Raw genomic sequence first — 21,022 nt, forward strand, 5'->3', positions numbered from 1 at the left:
AAGTTTTTTGTTTAACTTTGCTGGGAGCAATTTAACTGTTGTAAGCATCAAAAGCAAGCATGGTAGGCAAGATATTGCCTTTTGTGAAAAGGCAACATACAGCAAACATCTTACCTATTGTTTGTCCTTCAGCCTGCTGCAGCCTCTGTATCATATCTCTGACAGTCTTAGGATACATCATATGTTCCTTATAGCTACTAAATATTCTTTTCTCTGATGCTGTAGGCCTACACTGCTCAGACTTATAATATCCTATACCATAGCTAGGAGCTGGTTGATCAGCCTAACAAATTCAAATAAAATAGTTCATGCATATATGTCAATACTATGGATTCATTTATTCTCCTGGTTACAATTTTTTATGGGTTGAGAAAAACTTGCATTATCCTGGGTATTTGATTTCGTGGAGTTGCCAAAGTCTACATACAACCTTGAAGAAGATATGTAGTTCGTTGAACATTTAAATTTATGGTTTACCTGTACCAACGAAATCCACAAAATTGGTACCCAACGCATATAAATGATTCCACAGGACATTATTCATACATTTTTGTGGATTTCAGCGTATAGGTTAACCACTTTTTGTATAAAACTATTATGCAACCATGAAATCCAATATCCAAATAAACACAAGTTATTCACCATCCATAACAATTCGCACTGACATTGAACAAAATGGTATGGTGGATAGTAGCAGAATTTTTCCAGTGTGATATATGGCCACCAATGCACCATTCAATTATTCATTGCAAGAGTTATTTATTATATGCAGGTAGGGAAAAACTCAGGGCTTGAAATTCCATTTCAACTCTATGTTGTAAATTTATTATGTGTTTCATCTAAAATTATTATTCCGTTAAATAATAGTTTCATTCATTTTTACATACAGACAGGTTTAACCCTGCCACATTCTGTATGTGCCTGTCCCAAGTCAGGAATCTGTAATTCAGTGGTTGTCATTTGTTGCTGTATATCATATCTGTTTTGTACATAATTCAGCCCATTTGTTTTCTTGTTTGAATTGTTTAAAATTTGTCATTTTGAGGCCTTTTATTGCTGAAGGCCGTACAGTACCCTTCAGTTTGAACTGCAATGTCATTTGGTCTCTGGTGGAGATTTGTCTCATTGGAAATCATACCGCACCTTCTTCTTTTAATTTATAAGGCATTTACAGAATGGTATAAATAGACAATGTTAAATAACTGCAATGAAACCGATAAACTTACTGCTTTTGTTGGTAGAACTCGTACAAGAATGGAAGCCCCTGGTACAACTGGTATATTATCTAAGTCTGTAGCATGGTATTTAGGTTTCTGTGGAGGAACACCATTATGTAGTCGTAACTGATGACCACCTACATTTAACTGATAACCCTGCAAATATATCAGCACAATTCTTTTTACTTTTTTACTCCTATTCTAACCATGCCAGACCCTAATGGATAGTCAAAGTTACTAACAGCTCCATACAAATTTTATCAGTTTTACAAATTCTTACCAAAACTTTTCCTTATTATTCAATTAAAGTATGATTGCTGATTGTTTTACACCGCATCAGTACAAAAAGGCTAAATGGCAAGAGTATATGGCATAAAATAGGTGCAAACATAATCTTTACTTCAAATAATGGGTAGACAAAGATAACTACTCCATATACATTTTGTCAGTTTACCATACTGCTGGACTAAAAAAAGTTTTTTAGTCATGTAGTCAATTTTCAGCAGAGGTTTGTTTCTCAAAAGTTTTTTATAAAGATAAAATTGTGAAAGGTTCTCATGTTAAGATGCAGAAACCAAAGCAAGACAGCTGTCTCTTTCAAAATGCTTTTATGTCATTCCTGGCAAGATATCATACTATAATGGTTACCCTTACATTGTCTTTGTCAAATATTGGTACAAAACAGCTCCCAATGACAGTTATCTCCTCTTTGATGACATCCCAGGTATAAACTCTTAGGAAAGCCACTACATCATCATCTAATTCTTTCCCTTGCTCATTAAAGGTGAGTTTGAACTGGAATACAGGACATCTAGCTGACTTGTCCAGATCTGGTATGGTCAATAACATCTTGGTGTCATCAGGTGCTCCAATTATTCCTGTTACCTGAAAAATACAAAAACAAAAACCCTTTAAAATACTCAATACCAATATACTGTAAATTCATCAATATTCTTTAGATACCAATTATCTTCAGCAGATACCATGAATTTAAATGTTTAACAAATAACAAAAGTATTATAGAAATTTATGCAAAATTTGGCATAACCACAGAATCAAATATCCATGAAAATGCATTTTTTTAAACAATCCACTAAAATTGGTATCCACAAAATTAAATGTATTCACAATAGCCCTTGAAATGGTTCAACTTCTTAATAAATTGTGAATGGTGTACCAGCATGACCAGGGAATGTATACAAAACATTGATTCCTTTTTAAATTTAAGTTCCATTATTAAAAGATATATGAAAATTTGCAATTCCTCAAGATAGAATAATGCAAACATCTTGGAACAGTTTTGCACTGGATTAACTGAAACACTTCACTGATTAAAAACGTAAAATACGATATCTTTTAGAATCAATTAAACGAGAGAGCCAAATATATATCTCTTAATAAAAGAAATTAAACCGAAAAATGATAATTTCCTGATGAATCCGGACTCGTTTTGAATTTATCATCCCCTTGTCACTTCCTGTTTTCGTTTCATTTCAAAACCGAAAGTAGTAAATGTGATCTATTTTTGATTTATTTACAACCTCCTTTCAGTTGTTATACTTGTTCCAAAAAGGATTTTATACAGTTCCAACTTAGACTTAATAGAAATGATTTCCAAATTTCGATTTAGACGTTTTATAAGGATAATGATTTATATGCAGTGATATAATTATTGCAAGTTAATTTCTGCTGTGATTCCTTGTTTGACCTTGTTTAAAAAAATGTATCCAACTTTTGTTGATCAGGAATATCTTCTGGAACAAACTGAAGAGAAATTGTGAACTAAGTTCCCACATCCCATGTCAGAAACTTCATAATAAGGGCCAATACAGTCAAATCATACAATACTGACTGCCAATCATGCCTATGTAAGTCCTTTAAAATCTGACAAAGTCAAAGATAAAGACAAGCTAGTAATATAAATCCTTGGTCCCTTGCTGTAACACAAACTAGAGGCTTTTAAGAGCCTGTGTCGCTCACCTTGGTCTATGTGCATATCAAACAAAGAACACAGATAGATTCATGACAAAATTGTGTTTTGGTGATGGTGATGTGTTTGTAGATCTTATTTTACTGAACATTCTTGCTACTTACCATTTTCTCTATCTATAACAAACATGGCCCTTGAGTTACAGAGGAAAATATTTTGTAACAAAAATTTACCAAATTAATGAAAATTGTTAAAAACTGACCATTAAGGGCAATAACGACGACAGACGACGGACGCCAAGTGATGAGAAAAGCTCACTTGGCCTTTTAGGCCAGGTGAGCTAAAAAAGGTTGATTTTCATAGCGCGCAAAAGTGACTAAAAACTTCAAAATCCTAGCTTAAACCCTGCAGTAGTTTCATTATATGTTGATGTCACAAGAGAAAATGTCTGACGCCACAAAGGAAAAGTGATTATTATATATGTCTTCAATAGTTCAAGTGTCGCAAATTCTCGTGTCAAGTGTCACAGATTCCAAAATAACACAAGGTCTATGGCAAAATGCACCCAACTACATGTACACACATAAAGTTACTGATTGAGGGGTAGAAATAGAAAGACTTGTATTTTACCTTCACAATGGATGAATTATCAGTGATAAATCTAACACCATCAATATAAAGATCAAATGCCTGGTTTTTAGGTGTGGGAGTCTCATTCCTCTCGTTAGCTACATCAGGTTTGTATTCCACCCATGGACTGTCATCATCCTGGAACCTTATCCTTGGTTTCTCCCTACAATAAAAGACATGTACATATAATTTTTGAAATCCTTTCCAAGGCTGTTTTCTGCTCTTTGGTCTGGTTGTTGAATCATTGACACATTCCTCATTTCCATTCTCAATTTTTTCATGATATCTGTAACTATGAAGATTATGGCCAAAGCAGATCAAATCAACAACTTTTATAGCCAATGTATTTTTCTTATACCGTATAATGATAATCAGAAAGGAGTAGGGGCAATAAGGCCCTTATTTGGCCCAAAAATTACTGCAAATTTAAAAGTTATCATACAGAATTTTAAACTACTGAAAACTTTACTAAGGTACAAAGTATACAGAAAAACAAAACAATTTTGGACATTAAACAAGTTACCATGGCAACAAATCATGACTTAATTTGCATATTTTGTAAAATTTCATGATTTTCCTTGTTTTTCATCAAATTTGAAGTATGTTTTAGATTGAAAAAGTATGTGCGCACCCAAGAAACAACTTTATATTTGGTGATATTTTGTCAATAGATATAATAAAGCTTCTGTTAAATTATTGTGTTGTTTCTTGGCTGCGCACAATGTTTCCACAACGGAAATAAAGATAGAAAATTGCATAAATTCTGTATTTTTCATCGTTTTTGTGAAAACAGTATATATTATGACGTAATTGTGACGTCACCACACAAACTTCTTAATGTTTTTCATTTATACTTCTTGACCATATGCATTTCTCAACATTATGTGCCAATTTGAAAAAGTTATCAAACAATTTATTTTCTTGGGCCAAAACCAGACCTTAATGCCCCTACTCCTTTGTATGTACATTTTATTATTCTTAATGTTGAAATATGGACACAGATGTAAGATCAGTTTATGCTGCAAACAAATAAGCTACCAAAATTAAAAAATCAAGTTTTTTTTTATGTCTATCCAGTCACAATTTTCTCAATAATAAAAACATAATATTAACTGCTGAATTTATAATAAAAATAGTTTCATTTCATTCAAAGTAAAAGATTTATATGCATACCATACTATGAATTAGTAGTGATTTCTTTTTAAACAACAAACTATTTACCTTGGAGCTAAGTGAATGCTTATTATCAATTTTCAAATATTTATAATTATATTAACACTGAGGTTCTTATTGAAATTTTGAACTTTTTTCATAAGCATGATACATTCTGCATTTTTCCCATTGTTGTGATGTTTAACATATGAAAGATCGAAAAACATTGTTCCGTGACATTGACATACAAACCTTGGCTTAGGTTTAGGACTTTCTTTGGGTCTAGGTTGTGGGTGTGGACTTCCCTTTTTGGGTAGAGGTCTTGGACTAGGTTTGGGACTGTAGGTTGGGCTATGTCTTGTATCAGCAGGTGGGACCTGTAAAGGCATAGCAGGAAGGCCTGGTGGGCGTGCTCTGTCAGGTGGTTCCTCTCGTGGATCATATACCATAACCAACAACTCAGAGTGATATCCAAGGATGGCATCTGTAATGTAAATTAATTATTTACAAGGCTAATTTTATAAGTTCAGTGTAATCTTACAGATAAACCACTTTACAATTTAAAACTGCAACTTAAAATGTATTTTGTACCATTGGTATTGTGAAATTGGAAAGCATCTTGGATGAGTACAGTAATGAACCAAACACTGTAAATAAAGAACTTTTGGAAAATAATTTATTGTGATTGTAAAAAAACGTGAAATCAATCAATGGACTTTCAGAAATGTTGCATAGAAATGATACCATCAAAATTTAAGACAAACTTATAATTTTTGAGAGACCTAACGAGGGAGTAAATGCATAACAAAACAATGGCAAAATTTTCTGAATTTACCATCTAGTACATTTCTCTTATATCTTCTTAATTGACAAATACTCTTTGCAGAGATGGATATGTTTAGAAACAATAAAAAAAAAAAAAAACTTGACAATATTTCATCTACCTTCAGTATTAACAGGTAGTGTTGGGGAAGATGGGTGTGTATTAAAACAATAAAAAAAAAAAATTGACAATATTTCATCTACCTTCAGTATTAACAGGTAGTGTTGGGGAAGATGGGTGTGTATTAAAACAATAAAAAAAAAAAAAATTGACAATATTTCTCCTACCTTCAGTATTAACAGACATTGTTGATGAAATCTATGGGTTTGTCTTAAAACAATAATAAACAACAACTTGACTATATTTTCTCCTACCTTCAGTATTAATAGGTACTGTTGGAGAAGATGGATGTGTTGAGACTTCTGGGATATCTCCTGGATGTAATGTTAACTTAAAGTCACCATTCTGTAGTAACCAATGAATATCTATAGAATCTATAGAATCTCTGCCTCCTCTTGGATTGTGAGCATCACGCTGGAACAACGGCACTCTCGCCCAACCAACTGGGAGGGCTGATCCTATATTAAAGTAAATAAGTTATCAGTACAGGGCATCACGCTGGAACAAAGGCACTCTAGCCCAACCAACTGGGAGGGCTGATCCTACATTAAAGTAAATAAGTTATCAGTACATATAAACTAAACTATTATTAACTACTTATTCTCACTTTGATTTAATTTATCCGTTACATTTTCAACGGACCATCACAGCACTTCAATGATCTAAACAGACCAATTCAGAAATAATGTTATAGCATGGGAACCAGACTAGCTGGACCATTTGAATAGGTCCATGTCACTGTCATGTGTCCTTTATCCAGGACGCTAAGATTGCAAAATGTGAACCCCACAGCACCTATAATGAGCCGATTGGACCAATTCAGAAACAATGTTGAATCATGGGAACTTTATGTGTCTGTCCATAGGCTAGAGCCTGTAATTCATAATTTTTTTCATTCATTATTTTGTCCATAAATGGTCCCCCTATTTTTTAAACTAACTAGTATTCATGGACATTGATAGTTTTTTTTTTAATACTTGGGAATTACCTCTCTTCAAGGGTATCAATTTTTGTAGTTTGTGAAAAAAATTGTTGGTTTGAAATGTTTTTAATATATCATTTCAAGATAACACTTTTGTATTCAATAGAAAATAAGCATTTTGTCAAGTAATATTTTAAACATTTGGACTGGAGGGACCTACAAATCCATGAAAATTGGTACCCCATGAACATTCATACTTTCTCATATACAGTAGTACCCTGAAGTTTATTGCATATTTTGATATATTAATTCTTATTTTAGCATGAAAACAAGAAGGATTCATGGTTGATATATATACATTGACGACTGAACTTTGCAAAATACAGTTTACAAAGACAATAACAAAGCTAGGACAATATATGTTAACAGGTTATATTTGCAATAATAATAATAGCTATACAATAATAAAATACATTGATAAAATATACAGTGCATTTGATGAATAAACAAAAGTATAAAAAAAAATACAAAATATCTTCATGCATTTCTTGTATTTAACTGGTGAATCCAGGGTGAGATATAAACTGGATCAAGACTGTTCAAAACCTTGACATACTCAATTAGAAATATTAGAAAACAGTTAAACTTCACATTGTATACATTTTCATTTCTTAATTTCATTTCCTGTTTCATCTGTTTAAAGAAACATATTTTATATCCTAACTGGACCTCAAATTATTTTTACTCTCTTTCATCTATGATCTTTTTAGTCCAATCACCATTTTTTTTTATCATTTAGTAACACGTAATTAATAATTAGAAAACATTACATGTATATCAAATAAATTCAAAATTATCAAATTAAAACAAGTTAAAAATGAAAATTAATTAAAAACACATTAATACATTAAACATGCATATAAGCACAAATGTAAAGCTAAATATAGTCTGACCATGGATATATGGTTTTCCCCAAGCTAAATATAGTTATGTCATGTGATATGTTATACCTCTTTGTTTACCATTATCTGCATAAGGTGGAGATAACCTGGGTTCTTCAGGAAATAAGGCATAGTTGGAAATTAATAAGCAAAGTTAATCTATAGATGTCATGTTATTGAGAACTCTCATGCATCATTTACATTAAATCTAAGTACTTGGTAAAGATTGCTCTAATTTATCAGTGATAAGAAATTAAAACATTGGATTGTATCAAGCAGGTAACTCTATTTGTATTTAACAATAACCTCACTTTTTACAGAACAACAAGAGTGCACACACTGACATGTCTCGCCTTCTTTACTAATCATTGATATTATGTTGATAGTCCTAAATATAAAGCTTTATTACAATTTAAACATAAACTTAACACTAACCCAGAAAACTAAAAATTGACCACTGAACCATGAAAATGAGATCAAGGTGAGATGAACAATGCCAGGCAGACATGTACAGCTAACAATTCTTCCATACAACAAATAGAGTTGACCTATTGCTTTAAGTTTTTAAAAAACCAGACCAAAACACAAAAACTTAAAACTGCACTGAGCAATGAACCATGAAAATGAGGTCAAGATCAAATTCAATCTGAGGGACTGACATACACCATACACCAAATATAGTTGACTTATTGCATATAGTATAAGATCAAAAGACCAAAACTCAAAAACTTAACTTTGACCACTGAACCATGAAAATGAGGTCAAGGTCAGATGCCACATACCAGCTAGACATGTACACCTTACAATCATTCCATACACCAAATATGTAGACCTATTGCTTATAGTATCTGAGATATGGACTTGACCACCAAAACTGAACCTTGTTCATTGATCCATGAAATGAGGTTGAGGTCAAGTGAAAACTGTATGACGGGCATGAGGACATTGCAAGGTATGCACATACCAAATAAAGTTATCCTATTACTTATAATAAGAGAGAATTTCACATTACAAAAAAAATAACTTTTTTTTCAAGTAGTCACTGAACCATGAAAATGAGGTCAAGGACATTGGACATGTGAGTGAAGGAAACTTGGTAACATGAGGCATCTATATACAAAGTATGAAGCATCCAGGTCTTCCACCTTCTATAATATGAAGCTTTTAAGAAGTTAGCTAATGATGCCGCCGCCTGAACACTATCCCTATGTCAAGCTTTCTGCAACAAAAGTTGCAGGCTCAACAAAAATTAGATTCCTGCACCTTGCACAAGTTATGTAATTTTCTTGACAAGTAGAACATTATTTTGAAACTTGAATATCTGAGCATATATTTGATTGATAAATTTGATATGTTCATTGACAGGATATTTTAGAATGTTATAAAAAATGCACTATATTTTTTTGTATCTCAAAAGTAGTTATAAACCTTAGATTCGAGTCAGTTTCATAGGGTTTTGATTGCATCAATCTTAACACAAAAATAAAACAATGCTTTCCACATGTGAAAACACCAATTCACCTGGTTTATTCATAACACATTTTTAGCTTTAAGTGTAACACTGAAGTAAAAAAGAATGTATTTTAATGGTTTCTGTAGCTACAAAGTCATCATAATAATAAGATGTAGTTAGATTGTCAATGAGACACAATGAGACAACTAACAACCACAAACCAAATGTCAATAAATATAAACAACTTACTTTGTGCAAATGTACCAGGTTTTGTATATTCCACTTTTAACATACAATATGGATTAGCACCAAGCTCCTTTTCAACATCATATTCTGCAATGTCTAAATTCTCAAACAGAAATTTTTCCTCTAGATAGTAAATCTCATAAACAGTGTTTCCATAGTTATCTTTTTCTATGTCCAGTGCAACGGCATCTTTGAGTGACATTCTAGTACGTAGACGAACACTTCCAAAGTAAGCAGTTACATTTAATTTCAAATATTTGGGATCAATATTAGCAACCCATGGCTCCTGCAGAAAATCACAAATAGTTCGAGAAAAAGTTAGATATAAATAGTAAATTCTGAATAAAATATTCTTTAGTTAGCTGTTGCTGGCAAAAAATGCAAAGTAATCAGATATAAATAAGATTCATTTTTGCTCTTACTCTTAAATGCAGCAAATACCAAGTTTTAAATCTTTATTTTGACCAGGCAAAGATCCAAAGGCTGGACCTTGCTCTTAAGGCGATGATACTATAACACTAGACACTGAGACTGCTCTTCAATGCTTTACTACTGAACTTATGTTTTCTTACAAGAAACTCATCATTTAGATTAGAATAAAAATTCATCTCCAATATATTTCATATAAACCACTATCAACAAATTTATCCAATCTCTTTGTTTGAATATGACTAATTGATTTATACAAATAAAATCTTTCAAGTGAATTGACAATACCATGAGATGAAAATTTCAGGGACTGAATTTTCGGCTCTCCCTTGACACCATTTGCGAGTATGGTCTTGAGGAAACAATGATAGTCCGTCAGAAGGGGACGATAAATGGCTGACCCGTGTTAAGAGAGAGCCATATCTCTTGCACGTTAGAGACACCCTTGTAGATTTCGAAAAAGAGCAGGCTAATGTCGCTACAAGGCAGCACTCGCACCCGCAAAGTGGAAAGGGATTAATATAAGTTGCAAAACTTGTTTCCCAATCCACTATAAATAAATATGTTTAAAACTAATACCATGCAGGAAGAAATTCAAAACTCCTGCATTTAGGAAATTGTGGCATACCAATAATGTGTCCATAGTACATGTTACACTTGCACTGTCATTTTCTATTTTTAGTAGACCGTGAAATTGGGGCCAAAACTCTAATTTGACATTAAAATTAGAAAGATCATATCACAGGGAACATGAGTACTAAGTTTCAAGTTGACTTCAACTTCATCAAAAACTACCTGACCAAAACACTTTAACCTGAAGTGGGACAGATGGACAAACAGAAAGATGAACAAACGACCGAACAACCAAAAACATAATGACCCTGTACTATCATAGGTTTGGCACAATCAAAACGGGAAAATTGTCAAAATTTAAGAATATTTACCCTTTCAATGATCTCGGATGGTATCACTAACTTCAATACTAAACACTTCAGACCAACAGATGGCAGCAACCCAGGTAAAGAAGGTGTCATTGGTGCTGATGGTAACTGACTCATTCTGGATACACCCGGTCTGAAAATACATACAAAATAGGAGACATGAACGATATATAAATTTAAAAGACAAGCTCTTTTCACACCAAAATTCTTACACCAAAATTGATTGTAAGTTTTACTGAAAATTTTATGACTTCAGATCATATTTTCTTGTAAGATTTTTGATCAAATTATTTGCATAAACAGAAAAGTCCTATTTTAACATGCAGCTTTATTATTTGGTTAAGTTAGAGTATGTATTACTATTCCTGTTCAAAGCAAAAAATGACTAAAGCAAGAATCATAAGTAAAGTTTTAATATTTTTTGTTTTTTTTAAATCTTAGCTAATGCCCCTTAAAAATATCAATTGATCAAGTTAAAATTGAACTGGACACTCTCAAGATCAATTTAGAGCTTGTGTAAATATTTGGTGTAACATTTTTGTAACTTACTGTATTCTTCTTCTATTAAGATAAGGGACTTCCATTAGATCTTTGCCACTCTCTAAATGAATCCATGCCATTTGAATATCTACTGTGTATAACTTGCTTGGCTCAAAAAGAAATACCTGCAATGTAAATATAACAACTTTAAATTTTTAAATCTTTAAATCCAAATATTGAGCAATTTTTTTATTCAACAAATGGTAATAATTATGTGATTTTTCACTGTAAAAAAAGCATGCTATATGACAAGTGAGTAGTCTACATGCAATTGGAAAAAACAAGAATGTGTCCATAGTACACAGATGCCCACTCGCACTATCATTTTCTCTGTTTAGTGGACAGTGAAATTGGAGTCAAAACTTTAATTTGGAATTAAAATTAGAAAGTTCATATCATAGGAAACATGTGTACTAAGTTTCAAGTTGATGTAACTTTAACATCATCAAAAACTACCTTGACCAAAAGCGAACGGACGCACGGACGAACAAACGGACGAACAGAGGCACAGACCAGAAAACATAATGCCCCTCTACTATCATAGGTGGGGCATAAAAATCAGAATATCTCATAAAATATCTATTAAAAACAGTGGAAGATCCAGAATGAAGGTTGGCCATTAGTGAAGCAGGATCTGCTTACCATTCCAGATCACCTGATACCAACATGTTTTTTATAGGGTTTATGTTGTTCATAAATATGAATATCAGAAACAAATACAAAGTTTAAACATTTATAGTTATATATTTAATCTACTTTCTTATTTAGACTAAATTCATCAAGCACAGATATTCCGTCTACTAATTCCTTCTTTAAAAATTCAATTAAAATGAGCTAAATTATGAAATCAGTTTCATGCTTGTCTTGAGAGAACTTTCAGTTTAATAATATTTTTAAGCACCTCTTTCATAGTTTTGTAATCTCTAGCCTCCATGAATTTGTATCTTAGAAGTTCTACCAAGGCCAGACTGAAGTTCTTCAGGACACTGTCGCTCCAATTCTGCATAAAAAGCTGGTCCCATACATACATCACTCCAGGTGTATCTAACACACTCACAAACCCCTAAAACATATACACATGTAAGAAATAACTCATAGAATACATAACTCTATATACACATGATAGGAATTATTCATGGAACCTAACATACTAAAAACCCCTAAAGGCTTCAAAATTTTAAATACAAATGTAAGGAATAACTCATGGAAAGCATAACTCTATTTACAAATGTAAGAAATAATTAATGGAATCTAAGATACTCAAGAACCCCTAAAGCATATACACATGTAAGAAATAATTCATGGAATACATAACTGAGATGGAAGATTATTAAGAGTAGCATTATCAATGAGAAAATTTATCTCCCAAACACTGATACGGAAAAATTAAAAATTCACAAATCCTAGTGATGAATATTTTTTAAACCAAATTAGAACATTCAGGCATAAATTCAGATAAATTGTAAGGAGCATAGTTCATATCTTGTTAAACTTTTCATGTTGTTTTCAGTTAATTTAAACGTACCCTGAAGAATATAAAATTACAGGTGCTTCAATGATCAAAAAGCCTATCTTTTGTTTAGAAAGTAAATGTAATATATCCTTTTTGAATCCATAATGTGATTCCTTGCTTAAAATATTTTTTTTTAGCTTTAATTCATTGAATTATGATAGTTTAAACTCAATAATACATTCCTAAATTAAAGTTTATATTATCATTTATAATTCTAACCAGAAAAAATGTCAGCACTTATCAAATGGATATGTCTTAATAATTTAACAGTATCTTTTTGTTAACACATATAAACTTTTACATGTTTTATATTGACCAATCAAATCCAACTTATGCAAATTATTAGAGAATAAGCCAATAATTGGAGTTATTATTTTTATAACAATTTGTAATTACCTCCCCTATCCACCGTCTGAAGAAAACCAGAGGGTCAGCCAGTAATTCAGTGGTAATATTTTCTTCTCTTTTACTTCCTGGAGTAGCCTTCAGAAGTTCCTCAGCCTTAGCTTTCTCTATACTAATCAACTGATGCAGAAATTCCTGTAGTTATACAAGTATTATTTCAATTTAATTTGAGATCATTCTATTTTTATACCAGACATTCCATTTGAAAAAGAACAAGTACTCCAAAATGTACACGAGAGTTTAAAATGGTAAATGAAAGAGCTTTGATAAATTCTTTATTGTTACATTTCCCCATTATATGATAACCATGATAACCTAAAGCTATCTGTCAATGTTTAATACAATGGTATCCAATTTCAAATCTAATGTCAAAGTGTGTTACTTGGAAGCTTTATATTACAACAGATGTTTGTCTGGAAAGAAAAGAAAATACAGCGAATAATATAAGTTTAAGTAAATTTATTCATATTATCTGTCTACTTAAATGGTGAAGTTAAATTAAGAAATTACAATGTGTAAAGATATCTTGATTTTTTGTTGATAGATTGATAAATGAATGCTGAAACATCCAGTGGCAAATAATATATGCATTGTTCAAGATATGTCAAATGAATTTACAGAATTAATGATCAGGTAAAAAAAGATCAAGTTCGATTTATTGACCTTAACAGTTTGTGTTACTATGGTTTTTAGGAAAGCACATGTATAAAGATCTGAGAAAAGTTGAAGTACCTTTTTGCTGACCTTAACATTTTGTGTTACTATGGTTTTTAGATAAGCACACATATAAAGATCAGAGAAAAGGTGATATATCTTTTTGCTAACCTTGACATTTGTGTTACTATGGTTTTTAGGTAAGCACATGTATAAAGAAAGAACAAAATATGTACCTTTTTGTTGACCTTGACATTTGTTGTTGCTATGGATTTCAGATGAGTATAAAGGTCAGGGTCAGTCAACATCATTGTATTCATGACTTGTTCTGCTATAGCAAACACCTGAGGCCAAGTGGGAAAACAGCTGGAGTTTAACAGATCTAAGTACATGGCAACTTCATATACATGTTCACCTGAAAATATACACATATATTATACATGAACTGGATCTAAGTACATGGCAACTTCATATATGTGTTCACCTGTTAAAGTACATACATGTATTTTGAATTTTCCTGCTTGAATTGATAGCAGGGAACAAGACACTGTTAGAGAAGACAATGTTTACATAATTTGGAAATAAAACTTTAATTTATGTGTGGGTGCAATCTTTTTTTAAATTAGCTAAATACATGTACATATGTGTCTGAGGTGATATTGGCCATGTATTTATCACATGTTAACCATAATAAAGGAGTAGGTTCAGTAAGACCCCTTTTTGGCCCCAAAACATAACAGTTTTACAAAATTGTGAAAATGTAATCTTTAAGCTATCTATTGGAAAGAAGAATGCTTCTGCTACATAAATGTGGGCTGTTTTTGACAATATAATGCACATACATCAGGTACTAGCATCATAAAGTCATGCTAAATTATTGCAATCTTCCCAATTTTAGCATTTTAGTTAAATTTAAGACGGTTTCCGTCTTAAATGAAAGTGGCTGCATTCGTGTTCATTCATAATATTGAAATGTAAGTTGTATTGGATGATGATACATCATTTATATAAAGGTTGAGGATGAAAATGGTTTTTGTCAAAAATGAAAGTGGCCGCCACTTTCATTTTTGACAAAAACCATCTAAAAAGTGATGTTTTTTGGCATATGGACCATAATTTGCTATTGGGCTCCGTTTCCTATAACTATAGAAAAGTGATAAAATTTGAATTACTGTAAGAAAAGTTGTAACTACATCTAAAGATGCCATTATTTTTATTAACATACAAGTGTATGCTACTCTTCCCTAGAAAAAAAATTGAAATATACGAATTTCAAAGATTCTACAACCGTATTTTTGTGTCGTTTCTCGCGTTACTTTTTGCTTCCGAAGAGCATAACGCTGACTGATTTATAGATAATCGTCACCGGCAAATTCGTAACTTTTGCTTTCAAATAACAAAGAACATCGACCAATAAGAATAGTGAGAAGAAAATGCCGAGAACTATAAGTATTTATGTAGCAGATGTAAGAACAGTGGCGTGATTTTTGTGTCCGATTTCGTAACGCAAATTTTAGATGATGTAATCTGCTTTGTTGTAATAGAATTCTTAAAAACAATATGCAAATATGAACTCTCGCGAGATGTTCAAACAGGTAAATCAGAGATGATTTACATTCTTGTTTTGATCTTCGTAATAATTATGTAAGAAAATGACGTTATCGTTATGCGTTACATTTCACACGAAACAGAAGTCCAGTTATTTATTAAAATTGTTTTTGTCCTTAAGTTCTAATCATTTCCGGTCATACGTGAAACATGTGACTAACATGTGATCACGCCCTTACAGCCGGACATACGATATACTAGTTTTAAACATTGTTTTTGTTTCCAACGGGATGTTAGCAAACATAATCTGTAGACTTGTTTCGACTTGTTTAAAAAAGGAAAATACAATTTTCAAAGATATTGCGCCGGGGGTCTATTATTATTCCTATGTGCATAATGTTACATACGATCTTGTGTGAAAATAAATGCCCAATGACTTGACAAAATTGATTTCAAATTTGACCGACGTTTAAACACACTACGTTTCCCAATAACGATGTAAAGAGTCCTTGGAAAATTCAATCGAAATTACGTCTCTTATCATGTTGCCGATGTTCGTTGGATTGATTTTGCTTCATCAGTAAATATTACTGGATATTTTAGGTGAATAAAGATAATTAAATGAAAAATGCATGTTAATATACCGTTACACTAGGAATGTACAAAGTTGGTAACTTTGTCACAATTTTTAATTATTTTTTTTTTATTCATGTTCTGCAAACACTTTTCAGAAACTCAATAAACTTGTCAAAGGAAAAGTAAACTTTTACCAGGCATGACTTGAAAGGAAGTACTTTATTGATTTTAGCCCACTAAAGTAGGTTAAAATGTGGAAACCATGTAGATGGTGTACAGGTCACAAATATCACATGGTGCCTATTTTAAAGATTTTAATTCAAAGTTAAAAGTTTTTTTCTTTACTGGATTTAAAGAAGTTTACATTGCCAATGATTTGGAATAAATTTTATATAACTCGAATTTCAAAACCAAATATAAATATATTTTTTTGGCCAAAACATCAAGATACAACGATTATGGTATCCTGTATCAATGAAGAAAATATGGAAAATTCTGAATAAATTGTACTAATTGTTTTCAAAACAAGCACATATTTAGGAGTTTTATAATACTGTTAAATTTAAGATGGATTTTAAGAAAAAGTATACTGTTCAGATTATTTTAAGCAGATTTTGAAATAAAATAAAACTAAAAAAATGCTTTCGGTTTCTTATGGTTTCCTGTCACGTTTAAAAAAAACTTAAATATAACATTGAAAATAGATTTTAAATATTAACATGAAGCAAGTAACACTAGTAATGGTGTTTATTTATGCCTTTTGAATTATATTGTGCAAAATAAAGAAAATAAAGATTGGTTTCCTGTTTGGTTTCCTGTCACGTAAACGGTGAATCAAAATGTATTAATTTTTTCTCGAAAAACTCAATTGTTCCATTCATACTATTCTAACACCAACACAACCCACAAAATAAAAGTTAAAATTTTAGAACTTATAAAAAAGGATACAAAAAGAAACCAAAGGCCGAATACCAAATTATGGTCCATATTTGATAGATTTTTCATATTTAAGCTTGAATCGGAGTGTTTTTAATGACTAAATCAGTTGAAATCTTTCACATAAACTAATCGAATCAATTAAAATAGACACTTAAGTGTTTAAAAAGTGTCTAAAATCTTTCAGTACTAGATGACCTTGAAATTTGAGGCCAAAATCAGCCCTTACCGGACCTACTCCTTTATACTTGTATGATGAAAATTAAAAGATATCTGAGTATATGTCAATAAGAAAGCAGCTCAATGACACAAATTTCCCAAAATGACATCTAAATATCAATATAGTCCAACAAGTAAGTGTCTTTATAATATGTCAAGCTCTACATTCCAATTTTACTCATTTAATTTCTTATTTGGTATTGGTGTCAAAGTGTATACTGACAAAATAGTAGTATTTTACCTATTTCTGTTGTAGTATTAGAACTCCTTTGGAAGGCCAGTTGTAATGGGAACAGCCAATGTATAAGATAAGGTTCATAACTTCTGTCATAGACATACAGCACGTTCAGTGCACGACAAGATTCTTTAATGTGAGAATCAGATTTGTAAGCAACCATACTGGTTGTTTTATTGTATGTCTGCAAATATATATAAAATAAATGTGAGTTAAAGGGTGTCAGAAATAAGAAATATAAATATAAATGTTAAAATGACACTAAAAAACAAAAAAAATCCTCAAGCCAATTTTTATTTCAAGTTTAGATTACATTCTATATTAATTCTCAAGTGCATTTGGAAGGGGTTTATAGTAAAGGGTTATTTTTTGGCTAAACTTTTAATTTTAACATTATTTTGGTCTTTAAATACATACACAGTGCTTCAAAAACATGTAAAAAAATCTATTTTCTTTTTTAATAGGTATTTTACAGTAACGAGATTTTGACAATCTTTTTTTGAAAAGGGGCATCAACTTTTAAGTTATATGAAAATGACCGAAATTAGGTGAAAAAATTTCCGGATTCTTGATTTTACCTCAATAACAGCAGTCTGTATGAGACCATGAATTGGTGAAAATGTGGCCCTGCTTATCTTCAAATCTTCTATTCCTCTTGAGACAGCTTTAGCAAACCTTTCTCTAACAACTTTCTCAACATTACTAAAAATGCAAAACATTTTCATTTTAAAACAAATAATTTCAATATTGCACTATAAACTCAGAATTATGTGCATGCATTCATCATTGCAATTATTGTACAATGTATGATAATGGGAGATAATAACAGTTACAGAAAATATTGAACAAAAAAAAAGTGTCATTTTTTTTTAAATAGGAGTTTTTTTTTAAATCATTGGACACATATCTCCAAATTTATCAATAATAAAAATATTGCAAAAATCCTGAATTATCAGTATTTGTGATGTCAACCAGTGCATACAAAAGAGAATTGTTAAGTTGACAACGTTGGCTATGAGAGGAACTAGAGTTTACACACAAAACCAATGATCTTAAAAATCTAATTGATAATCACTTTCACATACTGAAAAATCATTAGGAAGTTATCCTTTTTTCAGATGACATAAGCTAAACTAGAATGTGTTTCTACTTGCCATATCTGAAATCATCTGTTGAAGAATTCGATATGGAGATCACCTGATTTAGGCTGATTACCTCAGAAACTCTTTAGTTAATATAAAATATGCAAATTGCTTTAAAACCCATTTCTCTTAATAGCAATATCATAATAAAACAGTATATAAGATGCTCTTTTTCAGAACTCCCACCCACACATTGCAAATGAAGAAAGCACTATTTTTCCTAGCAAAAGTACAAAAGTAAACTATTGGTCAAGTACAAGTTTCCATGATGTTTTTTTTCTGCTTTTAGCCATTATTTCTGATGTACTGCATGTGTCTTATTGTTTTTTATTTTTTAATATTCCTAATACAATGTGTTTTGTTGCAGACAACTCAAACTCGAACCGTCATGTTTTTCACTACGTTTCATGTCATTTCAATCTATACTGTACATGAACTACTAAAGGAAGAGAACAATTTCATTGAGCCCCAACTCCTGTGAAACAATACAAAGTGAGAAATATTTGTATAATAACATATAAATGTAGTGTTTTGAACTTCCTAAATTTGTCTTTGAAACAATCTTTTTTTAACTGAAAACACCAATTTTTGAGAAAATATCCAAATTAGGAGAGAGTAATTAATCCATGTCTTTTATGCTTTTGCACATGGTTATTCGACAAACTGACTGCAAAATTACTTTTTTAACACTTGCCTAATTGTACCACTATTTTTACAGACATATTCTAGTATATACTAAACATATAAAAAAGTTTTTTAAGGAACTGTCATTACTGATTTCTATCAATGTCATTATTTGTCATATAAAAATGGTAAAACCAAGCTTAATAGTCTCTGATTTAAACTGAACTAGTTTTTGATCAATCTAATTCATAACTCATTAACATGGCTGGGAATCATAATTTTATTCATACATTAATGTGTCATTAGAAGATGATGATTTTAATCAATTGGTAAGAGATCATTAATATACATATTATTCATTAATATAAAACACACTTATTCCAAGTATAAGTAAAATGTATGTATAGGAATATTCATGATTGTTATAAAATTAATGATAATTAGACCAAATAATTAAAAAAATTGTCTTGAAATTCACAAATTTAGTAGAGTTCTCCCTAAGACATGTCCGTGAGTCCTGGATTCATAAAAATTTCTAAGTAATTTTTATCATTTTACAACAAAATTAAAAAAAAAATCTTAACTTGATGTCTATTCACTGTTTTCATTGAGACAAATACAACAAGACTATGTCCATAGTACAAGGATGCCCCAATCACAGTATCTATTTCCATGTTTTAGTGGACCATGATGCATGAAAATGGGGTCAAAACTCTAATTTGGCATTAAAATTAGAAAGATCTTATAATAAGGAACATGTGTCCTAAGTTTCAAGTTGATAGAACTTCAACTTCATCAAAAACTACCTGACCAAAAACTAACCTGAAGTACAGACGGAGGAACAACCAGAAAACATAATGCCCATAAATGGGACATAAAAATTATATAACCATAAAATTTCACACTGACCAAAGATGACGATTCCCAGGACTTGCCTTCTAAAATCCTTGATGAGAATTCTATTTATATTATCAAGAGCTATTCATATTGTAATGTTAGGAAATAATAATTCTCAAATGAACAGCTTGATTCTAATATCAACTAGATTTCCAATAGTTTTGAGTTTTCACTTCTAATTTTTATTTGCAATGGCTCTTGATAATTAAAATTAAAATTGACCACTTACAAGAAAATTTGCTAAACTCATGTATAAATTTTCTGTAAAAAAAAACACATTCTTAAGTACATGTAAGAGTTCTGTGTTTCTGCTGATTCTGCAATGTATTTGATTACTATACTAGCTCTTTGCATGCAGTTTCCATAATTTTATCACAATGTCACCTTTTTTTTAGCACAATATCTAGTCACACAGACTTACCAGTCACTCGGCTCTCTTGAAAATCATAAAGAAATTTTACAATTTATACACTATTTAAGTATTATTCAAAAATTATCTATATAATTGTGTGCTTGAAGAGATTAGTTTAAACATGTCCTAAAACTCTGGATTTAATTTCTATGTACCCTATGAATGAATTTTTATCCATTTTCAGATAATTTTTCACAGATTCAATAATTTCACTAACATTTGAGGAAAACTTTCTGAATTATATTAAGCCCAAAAGAAAAATTCTGTTAAAAAAGCTTTATTATCTCTTTATAGTTCAAATTTAGGTCAACACTAAAATAACAGGCATTAATTTATGTTTGCGTTATACTTTACAAAAACATTTTCCTTTTCCTGAAAATTATACAATGGATTCATTTATTTTCATGAGTATCAATTTTTCGTTGATTGAGGAAAAGTTCCATTTTCCTGGATATTAGATTTTGTGGTTTCCTTAAGTCAGCATATATTTATATACAGAACATTCAAAATTGGTTGA

General features: G+C 31.0%; 1 protein-coding gene across 3 annotated transcripts in view; it reads right to left on the reverse strand.

Moving 5' to 3' along the window:
* LOC139527982 (uncharacterized) overlaps positions 1–21,022 on the reverse strand; it is a 37,196-nt gene that overhangs the window by 12,066 nt on the left and 4,108 nt on the right. For 2 of the 3 annotated variants that reach the window (XM_071323728.1, XM_071323730.1), the window contains exons 7-21: positions 18,009–18,132; positions 17,437–17,614; positions 14,153–14,331; positions 13,254–13,397; positions 12,246–12,407; positions 11,354–11,469; positions 10,808–10,937; positions 9,438–9,720; positions 7,805–7,849; positions 6,127–6,330; positions 5,182–5,413; positions 3,778–3,940; positions 1,872–2,102; positions 1,227–1,373; positions 115–283 (exon numbers count right to left, since the gene is read on the reverse strand). In XM_071323728.1, coding sequence (XP_071179829.1) covers positions 115–283; positions 1,227–1,373; positions 1,872–2,102; positions 3,778–3,940; positions 5,182–5,413; positions 6,127–6,330; positions 7,805–7,849; positions 9,438–9,720; positions 10,808–10,937; positions 11,354–11,469; positions 12,246–12,407; positions 13,254–13,397; positions 14,153–14,331; positions 17,437–17,614; positions 18,009–18,132 — 2,507 coding nt within the window. The remainder of the gene's footprint in view (positions 1–114; positions 284–1,226; positions 1,374–1,871; positions 2,103–3,777; positions 3,941–5,181; positions 5,414–6,126; positions 6,331–7,804; positions 7,850–9,437; positions 9,721–10,807; positions 10,938–11,353; positions 11,470–12,245; positions 12,408–13,253; positions 13,398–14,152; positions 14,332–17,436; positions 17,615–18,008; positions 18,133–21,022) is intronic. The other variant, XM_071323729.1, reaches the window with a different exon arrangement.

This window comes from Mytilus edulis, chromosome 6 (genome assembly GCF_963676685.1).
Source record: "Mytilus edulis chromosome 6, xbMytEdul2.2, whole genome shotgun sequence".
NCBI lineage: Eukaryota > Metazoa > Mollusca > Bivalvia > Mytilida > Mytilidae > Mytilus > Mytilus edulis.